Source organism: Cupressus sempervirens, chromosome 5 (genome assembly GCF_028749045.1).
Source record: "Cupressus sempervirens isolate cs-2001-9-10 chromosome 5, ASM2874904v1, whole genome shotgun sequence".
NCBI lineage: Eukaryota > Viridiplantae > Streptophyta > Pinopsida > Cupressales > Cupressaceae > Cupressus > Cupressus sempervirens.
Window position 1 is genome coordinate 193,458,112 of NC_143122.1, and position 15,167 is coordinate 193,473,278.

A 15,167-nucleotide genomic window follows, 5' to 3' on the forward strand; every position below is an offset into this window, starting at 1 on the left:
TAAGAATGTTGCCTTCATAAATGAGCAAACAACGCCAAATAAACTTGCTTGCATAAATGAGGCCACACACATGGTGCCAAGTCACCAGACACTTGCCTCCGAGTATGATCAAACAATGTAACTTAGCACAATATGGATTTGCTGCTGAGTGACATCTTGCAGTGTACAAAAACATTAGCATCTAGCAACGTGATCCCTTCACTAAATTGTTTTTGCTCCTAGTTTATTCCAACCTATGATTGTTAAGGCTCAACATTGTTAGCATTTCGTTTATAGTGATGGTGTTGATTCTCTCCTTTTAGAGTTCTGCCATCTCCCCATTGTGGTGGGGATCCTTCTAAAAGTATCACTTGGGTGATTGTTTGTCGGCAAAGGAAAAATCACTCTGCAATCTAACATTCTCTTCTCAATGTTGTGGGTGAGTTCTTTATCTACAGTTGATGTGGGTTACTTGTGTTATTAGTTTGTTGTCAATGGTCCTTTCTTGAACTTTTTATGAATAGCTCTTGTTTTTGCACCTTCTAACTATACTTTTGTAAGGAACAACACCCTTGTTTTATTGCTTTTATTAAAAAGAACAGCCCATGTAACAATCCATTGTTTATTTGGGAATTAATTTAAAGGATGAGGCAAATACAAATAATAATCTTCAATGTTTCTATAGCTGTTGAATAGTGGGGAATAACATTGAATAAATTTTGAAAAGCCCAATTATTTTCATGTCTCGGCATACTAAACCAATGAATTTATGGTTTGGAAGAAAGTCACTCCCATTCGACTGCACCAGCATATAATATTTGTTAAGGAATCAAAATAACCATCCTTTATGAAATGCAACAATTACACAACACATTTAAAGGCAAAATGTTCACAGACAAACAAGAAATGTATTATGCAAGAAAATATTGGTGGCATCATCATTCTTATCAAAGTGAATAATTTGCATTGGTCTCATTTAATGCTTGTAGCCTTCATAAATCATTAAAGTTACAAGAGACAAACTGTAAGGGAAATCCCTCAAAAAGAAATTTTCCTGCTCATACATTTAGAAATCAATTTATACAGCTTTAGATATCTGGAAATAGCAACGTTGAAACAGAAAACTAAAACTCATCTCTTACCAAGGGCATGCTTAGTTTTTTTTTCCTCCAAACTTTCCTTATAATTTTACAGTTTAGTTTGCTGGATAGCAACGGGTATTTGGAAATTACTTGACTTTGTAAATGAATTTCAAAATAGAGAATAAACTTGGAGAAAAATAGAATCACTCTCTAAAGACCTCACCTCAATGCCTACACGGCATATTATCTTCTTCCATATGGTCTATCTTCTCTTCTATACTATAAATAAGGGCTGAAAACCTAAAAACTAGGTAACATCTTCCAATTTAATCTATCAAATATTATAGTTTGCAATTTCAATTTCTCCAACACATTAAATTTGATTCAACCCAATGTTTTAAGTGCCATTGAAATATAAAAGAATACATCAGTGAATTTCTAACTTTTCTAAGTCACTTTTAATAAATTTAGATGTAACAAGATGCTCTCTAAACATAATAAAAAACTGCTTTATGGATATGTCAGTTTTTTTAATACAAATTGTTCATTTGTTTCTAGAAGTGTGTATCGTCTGTAAGTAACAAAGTTTCCTAAAACAAGGAGACCACAACCATGCAGACATAAGAAGAGTTCCTGACTGCTTGAGTGGTCAAATACATGTTCAACAAGTATGTCGTAAACATTTCCACAGTTACTATCATTTTGCATCCAAAAGACTTCCAAGGACTGTAAACATTAGCTTTACAAACTAATACAAGATCACTTACTATACCCAAATTCAAACAGAAATCTCTTTGATGGTAAATATGCACAAGATCTACCACTTCACTCTTCAGTTCGCACACGCTTAGCATCAGAAATTGGGACACTGGCATCAGCAGAACGACTGTTTGAGGTCAAGGAACATTGGCGGGTACCCTGAAAAAAGAGCAAAATCCTTAATGCATACACAACTTCTGGCATCTTAAAAATATTTTTACTAAAGTTTCTGTTTTAACTATTCTCTTGTTGAAACTAATATGCCAGTTATAAGTCTAATGTGATAAATATTTGCAATGCAAATATTACTGTAATAACAAAATCTTTGTATTCCAAATATTACTGCAGTGTGTCACAATAAAACCTTTGTAATTGCTAATATATAATAGTGTAACAAAAACTAAAATTCTTATTTACCCTAGATGGGTGTGACTTGTTAAAAATTGCAGTATGTTTTTTATTATAATTTTGGATTTTGACCATTTTACCAGTTTAGCTAGTATAATTGACCATAAGAAAAGCAGAACAAGAATCAGAACTCAGTATAATTGCACTGTTCTACAACATTGAAGGTTCAAAACGGATTTTAAGAATGACATGTCAGAAAAGGTTTCGATCTTTCCCAGGGTCTTTGAAATCTTGTTCATCAGCTAGTTCCCAATAACCATTATGGTTTTGAATAGTTCCTACCATTGTTAAAAGGTAACTGAAGGAAGTTCATAAGCATTGTAAAAGGACTTTACCCAAATAAGACATACAAACAATTCATGAGACGATCAAAAGCTTTATAATGACACCATCATCACCTGCCAACTAGGATAAACTGCCAACGTCCAATACAAATAAGATTGTTCGAATATTTTATTTACTATCTTGCTGACAACACCAGCCTATCCATATAAGCTGACTTGGTGGAAAACTTAAAGCAATCAAATAAAATTCATAAACAAATGACAACTTATTTTTCCATTAATCATTCCAATTCTTCTCTTCAACTACTTTGTAGTCTAGGAGATACTCACACCACCATTTCAGATTGCGACATCAGAATGGTGTTAATTTTGACATGCTTTTGACCTCTTTATTATTTTGAATGTAATTAGGCTGCCTTTTGAACTCCATCAGACCTTGACAATGAAATATGCCCTCCTACAATAAGACCAGAAAATGCCACTCATCATAGATATTGAGATGATGATAATCTGGAATTCGACTTATTAATGATCAAATCATATGAGAGGGAAGTTGTAAGCAATCTATTAAACAACCCAAAATAGTATTTCTCAGATAATGACTTCATGTTTGGCAGGTGGCACAAGACTCTAACCATTCCTAGCCGGCCACAATGATTCAAATATTACACGCACTGTCTAAAGGTTCTGAACATCATCAAGAACCTCTATATCAGGTTTGAAAGTCATCTGTATTCCTGTCACCAATTGACAGTCAAAAAACTGGAGGGGGCATTATGCACCTGATGACACATTGGTGGACATTAAACAGCATAACGTAACATGTCTTCCGCACATTCATTGATATTTGGTTATGAAGGTTACAGCAATCTGTTTGCAGAACCCCTTCCCTATACATTGTTTCTTTTCTTTCATCTGCTTTCGCCACATTGACATTTCTTATTCAAGTTCACTCTTTTAATAACGCCAACTGTCACTCTACATCCAACAGTACTAATCCCTCTTATAATTATGTATGGGGTTTCAACAGGTCAATTCATCAAATCTTCTTTTATGGGGTGCTAAGAGGCTACCACCAACATACCCATTTTGTAGAAGCAACCACAATACACCACTAAACATCCAATTTCCGAAAGGGGACTTTGTTCCATTGAGTGTTAAACTTGTTGTATCTGAAACTTGATTGTTATACATGAAACTATTTTGTCATCCAATCATCATCTCTATGTCTAAATTGTGTCACATTTGAAAATAGTCATTTTTCGAGCAAGTTTTAGGTTCTTATATCAAAATAAAAAAATGTGGAATTGCCATATGTTTGTAGTTTTTCCATTGCTTATCGTTAGAGTTTTAAGTGACTCTACAACACCCCCAAGATCAAATGAAAGACCAAGATAACTTCCACAAGAGATTGGTAAGATAATTGCTTTAAGATGCAAGAATGATATTATTGATAATGAACATCAATGGATCACATGGACATACATTGATTGAATACAATGGATTAATCTATATGAACATTGTAGACCTCCTTATATAGGAATGGTGATAAGAGACAATCATAAAAGAAGATAACCTAACATCTACACAAGTTGGAATCACATGTTCACCAAAGGTAGATCATCCTCGATTATACAATGATGAGGATGATAATGTGATATGTGCACCAAGGTGGATAGAGATAACAACTATCACCACCTAGAGTGGAATTCTCCTACACCATGTGCTTGATTGAGGTGCAAACTCCTAGGTTTTTCAATGACAAACTATTATGCAACGCATTAGCTTAGGTAAGCTTAAGTGTAATTAGTGAATATTTAATTACACCAACACCTCCCCCCCCCCCCCCCCAAACCTTAAGTGCAACTAATGGGAATGCACTTAAACACACAATGCAAGATGGGTCCCGACTACTAGGCCATTTTAGGTACCCATTCACAATATGCAATTCAACACATGAAATGCAATCTCTCATTAAGCAGAGACAGAGGGAAAACCTCACAAGAAAAGCCCTCCCCCAAAAAGAAAGATAAAAAATACACGAGATCGAGTGCTCAAGAACCCCCAAGAACTACATACATCATGTATATACAAAGAATTATCCCCCCACTGGAAGGATGATAGAAGACATGATATCCCCCCCAAAATGAAGAAGCTCCAATATTGATGCACTGTAGCTACAAACCAAAGAGAATCCAATATCTACAAGTAACATGACTCCCCTTAGGAAGAAATAAATACATCAAATAATTAAGAAGCTAATCCATTTGCAAATGGAAGAATCACGAAGGTCTCCAAGAATGCCTCTCTGAAGACTAAATAGGTCTCTCTGAGCTCGATGTCTCTATCACACCATCAAGCTGACCTATGAGATGTGCCCAACCAAGTGAAGTTGAAGAGTTAGGAAGTCCAATCACCAAAGAAGGTGAAGAAGCATCTCCAACTATGATGCTGTCGTCAAAGAGAAGAGAAACCCCCCCAAGTACATCTCCCAAATCTGAAATGTGAGACTCCACAAATAATGAACCAATATTTGGCAAATAAGGTTCCTAATCAAGAAGACAAATAGATATCTCTTGTAATGACTCTTTGGAATCACGAATAAGAGATGAATGTGTGATCTCAATTGGAAAAGTAGGAGCTGCAAGAGTAATCATTGGATCGTCCTCTCTCTCAATATACGCAAATTCTTCAATCTACTCCAATGTATAATCATCATAAGGAATATTATCTGCATCATCAAGAAGAATGAGGCAATTTGAAGCAGGATATTTTGGGAAAGGAGGAACATGTGGATCTCCAAACATCTCCCAAATAATATAAGCATTATTTTCTCCCCAAACATATTGCTTCCCCTATGACTTTGGCTCAAGAATAAGCCCATTAAGGCAAGGCAAGAGATTAAGCCATCAACAATGTATAATTATTCCTTTTGCCCATGACTCATAATTATCCTTAGTCAAAAATATTACCGTGGGATGTGTTTCATAACCCATGATTACATAAATGATGTACTTGTCACATCACAAAATGAGATCAACAAATCATTATACCCTACAATCGAGCTATAATAAACAAGGATCACTATGCAAAGGACCAAACTAAGGCCTACGCATTATAATTGCAAAACTAAGCTAAATTCTGAAAATACAATTTCTAATCACAATCACTAATAAAACAATATGCACTTCCAAATCTAGAAAATACAGCAAATATACAGAAAAAAAAAAAAAAAAGCACTTCCAAAAAAAATTGCACCTGAAAAAGAGTTCATATGAACCTAAACGAGGCCTTGGAAGTTGTAGAAAATGAGATTTGTGATTTTCAGAAAACCATAGGAACAAAGACCTGAAATTACCTACACCACTATGTAGATCACAAAACTCTACCCCAAAACAAAAGAAAATGCTCGAAAAAAAGAGTCCTGATGAGTGGAGATATAGCCATTTGAAAATTGTCTCTAAAATTATTTTCTTGAATTGTCGTCATCCACTTCCAAAATTCAAATGGCTCTAGATTTGGCCTTAGATGTCCAATTTGGATGAAACAAAATCTAATTTTGGGGCTTTAAGACCTCCTTAATATGATGCCAACCTCTGATTCACTAACAAGCTCCAATTTTGACCTGCAATAGAAAGCCACAACATACAAAATCCCAAATACAATGATGGCCAAATTGTCAAGTTCTTCATCCACAATTGAATAAAGCCAAGATTGATATTCTTGCGAATAGGTCTTCACACCTTGAGACCTCTGATATCATGGTAGAATTGCTTTCATGCATGTTAGAGTTTTAGATAACTCAACACCACCTCCACAACCCAATGAAAGACCAAGATAACTTCCACAAGTGATTGGCAAGATAATTACATTAAGATGCAATAATGATATTATTGCCAATGAACATCAATGGATTACACGAACATTCATTGATTGAGTCCAATGGATTAATCAAAATGAACATAATAGGCCTCCTTATATAGGAAAAGCAATAACAGACAATGATAAAGAGAAGAGAACCTATTACCCAAGGTTGCATGGGTACTCGTACCCACACCCTTGGTACTCATACCCACATACCCAAGTACCGGGTACACGTATCCCATGTACCAGGTACTCGGTGGAGAGCATCATAGCTAAGGACCTTGATTAAGATTCTGATTTTTATTTTTGTATTAGCTTCTTGTTTATCAAACTTAATTCAATACCAAATCAATTTGAAACTTTGATACTCATTAACAATAAACTTTATCACTGTTCAAGTCATAAGTTTATCATTTGCAATATGTCATTGTCATATGATTTAGGATCTTCTTGTTCATGTTTAAAGTCTGCCTTCTTTGTTATGCATCTAAGCATTTATCATGTATTATTATTTCAAACATATAGCAAATCTGAAACTGAAAACAATACATTACATTTGCAAACTTTATCACTGTTCTTGTTTTGAAAAACCATTGTCATGACTCATAATTTCAGATTTTTTATAAATATAAAAGTATAATTTTTAAATAAGTTTGACATACCCAAGTACCTCCATCCCCTATTATGAAAAATACTTTAAAGATTAAACATTCAGCAATATATATATATATATATATATATATATATATATATATATATATATATATATATATATATATATATATATATATTATTATTTGACTTATGGCTCATATTTTCAAATTTCTTGTTTTGGATGCTCAATGTCATGACTCATGACATATATTTTGATTTTTATATTTTCTATAAAATATTAATTATATAGAAAAAATTAGGCATACAGACTACACCCGTCCCCTATTTTGAAAAATATGCATACCTGTACCCATTCCCGTTCCCGTTCCTGTACCCGTGCAACCTTGCTATTACCTAATCACATTTTAACCAAAGATAGATCGTCATCTATTATGCAATGATGAGGATTAGAATGTGATATGTGCACTAAAGGTGGACAGAGATAATAACTATCACCACCTAGAGTGGAATTCTCCTACACCATGTGCTTAATTGAGTTGCAAACTCCTAGATGTCTCAATGACAAATTACTATGCAATGCATTATCCTAAGTAAGCTTAAGTAAAGTATAATTAGTGAATATTTAATTACACCAACAACACCCCTTCTCTCCTCTCCCTTTAAGTGCAACTTATGGGAATGCACTTAAGCTCAAAATGCAAAATGGGTCCCGAGACTCCCGACTACTTGATCATTTTAGGTACCCATGTACAATATGCAGTGCCATACATGCAATACAATCTCTCCAAGAGCAAACAAAGATGGAAAACCTCATGGGGAAAGCCCTCTCCCAAAAAGAGAGATGAAAAGCACACAAGATGTATGAATGGATGGAGTGCTCAAGACCCCCCAAGAACTACATAGATCATGTATATACAAAGACTTATACCCCCATACTAAGTTGTCGGCTCGGATTCTAGTACGGATGCAGGTTTGAGATTTGGGTTCGAAATTCGTCCAAATATGTTTTGGGTTCGGTTCAGATTCATTTTGGGTTTGTCCGTACCAAAACATGTTTTTTTTAAAAATGTGTGTATGCAACAACAAATAAGTCCATACACCACTTTGCTAATAGTAAAGCAACATAGAAAAATACACCACCATATCTATATTTCAATATAATAGCATATTAATTGCATCATTTAGCCATACACATAACATCATACACTTGCCTGGTCGCATGCATGGGACATATTTCCATATCAAGGGAGAGTTTGAGAATGAAAGGAATCATTAAAAGATAAGTGCATTGAGAGGATTTCTAACCAAGCTAGATCAAAAGTTGAGATTCAGATTTTTTTTTTAAAGAAATTCCTCTACAATCGTCAATTTGGACTTCACCAATTGTCAATTTGGATTTCCTCTATAAGCAAGTTCTCATTTTCACTCACAAATGCATAAATGGCATATAAACCATCTTTTTTGGCCTTTTTAGTGGTCACTTTTAGGGTTGGGAGGACTGAATAATCCAAATTAAGCAAAAAAAAACTTTTAAAAAATAAAAACAATTTGTTTTGAGACCATATTCAGATTAGGTTCGGCTGCTAGGAAGCAAATTCTTCAATATTCACTCCAAATTCTGGCTAGATTTCTGTGACAGATTATGCAGTGAATCTGTAGCTCTGTAGGCAAATTTGGGGAAAATTTGACAAGGACCAGACTTTGGACAGAATTGAGCCAGACTTTGAGGGTTGCTGGAGAGAATCTAGTAACTTAGCCCACATAGGAAGAATGATAGGAGACATGATATCCCCCCCCCAAAATGAAGAAGCTCCAATGTTGATAAAGTGTACCTACAAACAAAGAGAGTCCAATGCCTATAAGTAACATACTTACCCTTTGGAACAAATAAATACATCAAATAAATAAGAAGCCAATCCATGTGCAAATGGAAGAATGAGGAAGACCTCCAAGTATGCATCTCTAAAGACTGAATAGGTCTGTCCAAGCTCAAATATTCCACCACACCACCAAGCTAACTCATGAGATGTGACAAACCAAGTGAAGCTTAAGTGTTACGAAGTCCAATCTCCAAAGCAGGTGAAGAAGTATCTCCGACTATGATGCTATCATCAAAGAGAAGAGAAACCCCAAGTATGTCTCCCAAAGCTGAAATGTGAGACTCCACAAATACTGAACCAAAATTTGGCAAATAAGAATCCTAATCAGGAAGACAAATAGATGTCTCTTGTAATGACTCTTTGGAATCACCAATAGAAGATGGATGTGTGATCACACCTTGAAAAGTAGGAGCTGCAAGACTAATCATTGGATCATCCTCTCTCTCAATATACACAAATTCTTCAGTCTCCTCCAATGTACAATTATCATTGGGAATATTATATGCATCATCAAGCAGAATGAGGCAATCTAAAGTAGGATCTTCTATGAAAGGGGGAACATGTGGATCTCCATAAATCTCCCAAATAATTGAGCATTTTTTTCTCCCAAAACATATGCTTCCCCTGTGACTTTGGCTTAGGAATGAGTCCATATAGGGGAGAAAGGAGATTAAGCCATCCATAATGTATGATTATTCCTTTTTCCCATGACTCATAATTATCCTTAGTTATCCCATGATTACGTAAATGATATACTTGTCACATCACAAAATGAGATCAACAAATGATTATACCGCACAATCAAGCTATAATAGACTTAGATCACTACGCAAAGGACTAAACTAGAGCCTATGCATTACAATTGCAAAACTAAGCCAAATTTTGAAAGTACAATTTCTCATCATAGACACTGAAAACTAATACTAGTTTTGGAAAATAAGGAAAAAATTATGCACTTACAACAAAAATTACACATGAAAGGAGTTCATATGAGCCCAAACAAGACCTTGGAAGTTGCAAAAAATGGGATTTGCAATTTTCAGAAAACCTCAAGAACAGAGACCCAAAATCACCTGCTCCACTACGTAGACCACGAAATTCTACCGCAAAACAAAAAAAAAACTTGCTCAGAAAAAGAAGTTTGAATGAATGAGATATCGATGTTCAAAAATTGTCTGTATTATTTTATTTGAATTGTCATCATCACACATCCGAAATTCAAATGGCTCTAGATTTGGCCTCACATGTCCAATGTGCATGAAGCAAAATATGATTTAGGGGTTTTTGGACCTCCTTAATATGATGTCAACCTCTGATTTGCACCAAAAAGCTCTAATTTTGACCTGCAATAGAAAGCCACAAAATACAAAACCCAAATTTTCTCCAAATAGACTATGCAATGATGATGGCCAAATTGTCAAATTTTGCATCCACAACTGAATCAAGCCAAGATTGATATTCTTGAGAAGAGGTCTTCACACTTTGAGATATCTAATACCAAGATAGAATTGCGCTGATGCCATCTTAGAGTTTAAGGCGACTCTACAAAATCCCGAGGATCAAATTAATGACCAAGATACTTCCACAAGAGATTGGCTAGAGAATTGCATTAAGATGCAAGAATGATATTCTTGACAATAAACATCAATGGACTACACTGATATACATTGGCTGAGTCCTACTGATTAATCAAAATGAACATAATAGGTGTCCTTATGTAGGAAAGGTGATAAGAGACAATGATAAAGAGAAGATTACCCATCACCTAATCACATGTAACCAAAGGTGGATCATCGCCCATTTTGCAATGAAGCATGTGCAGTGATGAGGATGATAATGTGATATGTGCACTAAATGTGGATAGAGATAACAACTATCACCACCTAGAGTGGAATTCTCCTACACCATGTGCTTAGTTTTGGTGCAAATTCCTAGGTGTCTCAATGACAAACTACTATGCAATGCATTATCCTAGGTAAGGTTAAGTAAAGTGTAATTAGTGAACATTTAATTACACCAACCCATCTGAAATTAAATTATGTTGTTGGATCTTGTACCCAAGGTCCTAGTCTCATACCCAACCAAGTTCGATTTTAGTTCTACAGATTAACACCAAAAAGAGCACCCTTTTATCGTGCTTAGAATAAAAAACAATGTATACAAATTAACACTAAATTGAGCCCACTTGAAGATTGGTGATATAGTCTTCTTGAGATTAAATCCATACAAACAACCATCTATTAAAAGGAACGAAATAAGGAAGATTAAGTCTACTTTCTATAGACCACACAAAATTCAAATAAAGAACTATGGAAATTTCTCACAGGTAAAAATTGCTTCAGAAAAAGGCTAGAGCCTACAACACAATGGTAAATTGTGGGTCTCTTCTCTGAGAGGTCTTGGGTTTGAGTGTACTTGAGCTTAATAAACAATAATAATAATTAATCACAATACATAATAAAAATTAATCTTCGCTTCGGCCTCTTACTGATCATGTTAATGTTTAGCGTCGGGAAAATCTCCTGAGATTGCAAATTATAATATATAATCAAATACCAACCAAACACATCTAAGATGAAATACGATGCACTATGTATTGCAGATCGATCACTTTGAATATATACACATATAACAGTCACAATTAGTTAGTATTAACAGAAGATTAGATCTTGTATGAGGTCGAATTAGTTAGTCAATACTAACTAATTCTCTAAACAAATCATGACTCTTGAATGGAAATATAATGACCAATCTTGAGAGCCATCTATTGAAGACAATATATACGTGCACCATTTGTTGTGGTATTGACATTGAAATCAATATATGTTCATTACCTACAACAGATCGATATCCAACATTATCTATTATTCTTACAAGTTGTTATTAAAGTTATATTTGCAATACCAGGTCGAAGTTTTGTGTTCATAAAGGTCGAGTGTCGTCGGTAGAAATTGTGTCAACCGACGGAGTGATTATCGTCGGTGTTTCTGTAGCCGACGAGGTGATTGTCGTCGGTGTTTCTGTATTCTGTAGACAACGGGTAAATAGTTTCTAGCAGACATAATGTTTGTGGCCGACGGACACCTTCGGGAAGGTTTAGCGAATAGTATTTATATCCCGTCTGGGATCATTGTAATTCATCATTCATCTTATCTGATGAAGCATAATATAATGTTCTGGCATATGCGAATAATCTAAGGAATTCTGCTATTCTGTCTATTATTTGTATGCATTGTTTTCTTTACCCAGTACGGTAAACATTTGGCGCCATTCCCCTATGAACCTGGAAGGTGGGAGGAATGAAGATTAATGCCAAATCAGCTTAACAAGGATCGAAATAAGGTCAAGGGAAAAGATGGAATCCATACTGTGCAAGAAAATTTAATTCCGGCACAGCAAGCCGAACGCCGAAGGAGATTACAGAAGATTGCTGACGAAAACCGAAGCACGGAAGAATTGTTGGAGGAAACTCGACAGCAGGTGGAATTGGTGGAAGAAGCACAGGAGGAGTTTTGGAATTTGTGTTCTCCGAGGGAAGAGAATCCAAACAGAAGAGCATCGACTCGCACGGCTCGAAGTGCCGACGGAGCAAGAGCGTGAAGTGAACTCTTCGTTCGGGATATACTTCCGCAGGGGACAACTTCAAAACACCCTTCTTCACCAAGGTTCGCAGCTGTTGAGTCTGATAGTGTGGGAAAACAGTCCGTCGGTGAGGGGTTCAGTCTGCCAATGTGGGAGACCAATCCGCCGGTGAGGGAGTGCAGACCGCCGGTGTGGGAGTGCAGTCCACCGGTGTGGGAGACCTGCCCGCCAATGTGGGAGTGCAGACCGCCGGTGTGGGATTGAACAGCGCCAGTATTGCAGGACCGAGCAACGCCTGTTTATAGAAACCAATCATAATGGCGGGACCGAAAGAGAAACTGTCGAAGTTCAATGGCGATGGTACGGCCGATCCTATTCGACATTGCAAAACATGTGAAACAATCTTGAAGGCAAATGGGATAACTGATGAAGACAATTGGATGAGGCAATTTTCGGCCACCCTACGAGGCGTAGCAATTGATTGGTTCACTGATACAGATCCACAAAAGCTAAACAGTTGGGATAACATTAAAAAGGAGTTCCTGGCAGAATTTAAACTGTTGCGGGATGATAATGAAATTGTAGCAAAGATCTTCAATATTAAGCAGGGGAAGAACGAAACCATCCGCATTTACACCAGGAAATTAAAAGACTTCATAAACAAAATGGAAAGTAAGCCAGTGGACGGACTTCAGAAAAGATGGTTCGTGGAAGGCCTACACTCGAAGTTGCAGAGGAAAATGAAAATTATGCCACCGTCGCCATATACAGAAGCTTATAACAGAGCATTGGACCTCAAAAGTGAGCTGAAGACAAAGAAGAAGACGAAGACTAGCTCATCTGATTTGAATGACGACGAGCCTACCGGAGGTGATAGCAACGACAATGAAGGCAACAGTAAGAAGGTTCGTGCCCTACAGAAGGACATGATCCACATGATGGAGTTTAAAAACATGCAGAAGGAGCCAAAAGGCAATGAGTTGTGGTGCACGGAGTGTAAGACCAACGGTCATACTAAAGGATCGTGTCCAAAGAACCAATTTTGTGACATTTGTCAGATCATGGGCCATTTGACAAAAAAGTGCCCCTTTAACATGAAGACAAGAGGATCTCCGCAAGTGCTTCTTACACAGGCTACTTCTCCGTCGGGCAGTAGTGGAAATACGAATAGCACAGGTGCCACATTTGGAGGGTATAGGAATAATAACAAAAGGCAAAATAACAACAATGTGAACAATAACAATAATAATGGGAGCCGAAGTTGAACCCAGTATGATGCAAACGGATGGCCAATCGTTCAATGCCGAGCATGTAATTTGTGGGGTCATTTTGAGCGGGATTGTACAGCGGCAAACACACCGAAATTATTATGTAGATGGTGCGGACCCGACAACCATGAAGATGCCAAGTGCCCAAAGTCTGAGTAAACTTGATCACTGTCGGCACGGATGAAGAGGAGGTTCTAGCAATTACGCAGAGGCAAGCAAAACTACCGGCGAAGGAAAAAAGAAAATTGGGGGAAGCGCAAGTGGAAATTGGAAAGGCATCGTCGGCAAGGACATCTCAGTTGAAGGACATCACTGACACCTTGGCAAGGAACTTCGCAGAACAAAACATTGTACGACAGATCTTACAAACAAAGATACCGGTCAAGATAAGCGACCTCCTTCTCATAATGCCCCAGTTACGGACGACCATTCTGAATCATACACCATTTCCGAAAGCAACAGAGGACACAAGAAGGGACAGTAGTCCAACAACGGCAACAAACCCAATGCTTCTGGTGCTCATGACGGGAAGACATTCGGTGGTCGTCGAGATGGGGAATTTGGGAAATGTTTTGACAGACACAATTGTTGACGAAGGGTCCAGCGTGAATGTCTTACCGAAGGATACCTGAAAGAAGTCGGGAAAGCCGACATTGTGGCCACCTGCATTTCAGTTGCTCATGGTAGACCAACATGGAATCAAACCGTTGGGAATCTTGAAAGCGCAACTAGTAACTATTGTAACGCAACCAGTAACTATTGTAACGCAACCATTTTTATTGGATTTCGTAGTCATTCCATTGAAAAGAAAAGGATATGATGCTATTCTGGGACGGACTTGGTTAGTGCAAACAAAAGTAAAACATGATTGGAAACAAAATACCCTATCAATGGAGCGCGGAGGCAAAAGATTCATAATTGACCTGCACACACAAATAGTAGGTGAGGAGGCAGTATTGTCAGACTCAGAAGGTGAAGGCAACAGTCACGACGAAGGAAAGAGGAGAATGGAACCAGACGAAGGAGTATTGACACTAGAAGGAGGATCGAATGATGACGACCTAGACTCGGTGAATGGCCTTTACCACTGGCAAATAGAAGACTATGAACTCTTTCCGAGTTGTAATATGCTAAGGGTCAATGAAGGTGAGAAAATAGAGGAAAATAAATGTCTAAAGGAATACAGAGCAACGGAAGAAGGAAAGGCGGTTACGCCTGAAGCTGAGGGGAAGAACATACAGTCCAAACCCCAAAAAAAAGAAAAATTCCACCATTTGATACACGATGAACAGACCGCACAAGAAGAAAAGAATGCATCGTACCATAAAATTACTTGAAGGGTGCTGACAGCAAGGAAATAAGCTAGATGCGCGATGACTGCAGGCACAGTGGGCGACGAAGGTGACACAGAACAGACATAAGGCGTGGCATGACAAACTCAATAGG

General features: G+C 37.0%; 1 protein-coding gene across 6 annotated transcripts in view; it reads right to left on the bottom strand.

Moving 5' to 3' along the window:
• Positions 1-1,550: 1,550 nt before the first annotated feature.
• Positions 1,551-15,167, bottom strand: part of UVR8 (Regulator of chromosome condensation (RCC1) family protein) — a 267,087-nt gene continuing 253,470 nt past the window's right edge. For all 6 annotated transcript variants that reach the window (XM_089829080.1, XM_089829077.1, XM_089829082.1 and 3 more), the window contains one exon: positions 1,551-1,979. In XM_089829080.1, the coding sequence (XP_089685206.1) occupies positions 1,958-1,979 (22 nt within the window). In that variant the 3' untranslated portion in view covers positions 1,551-1,957. The remainder of the gene's footprint in view (positions 1,980-15,167) is intronic.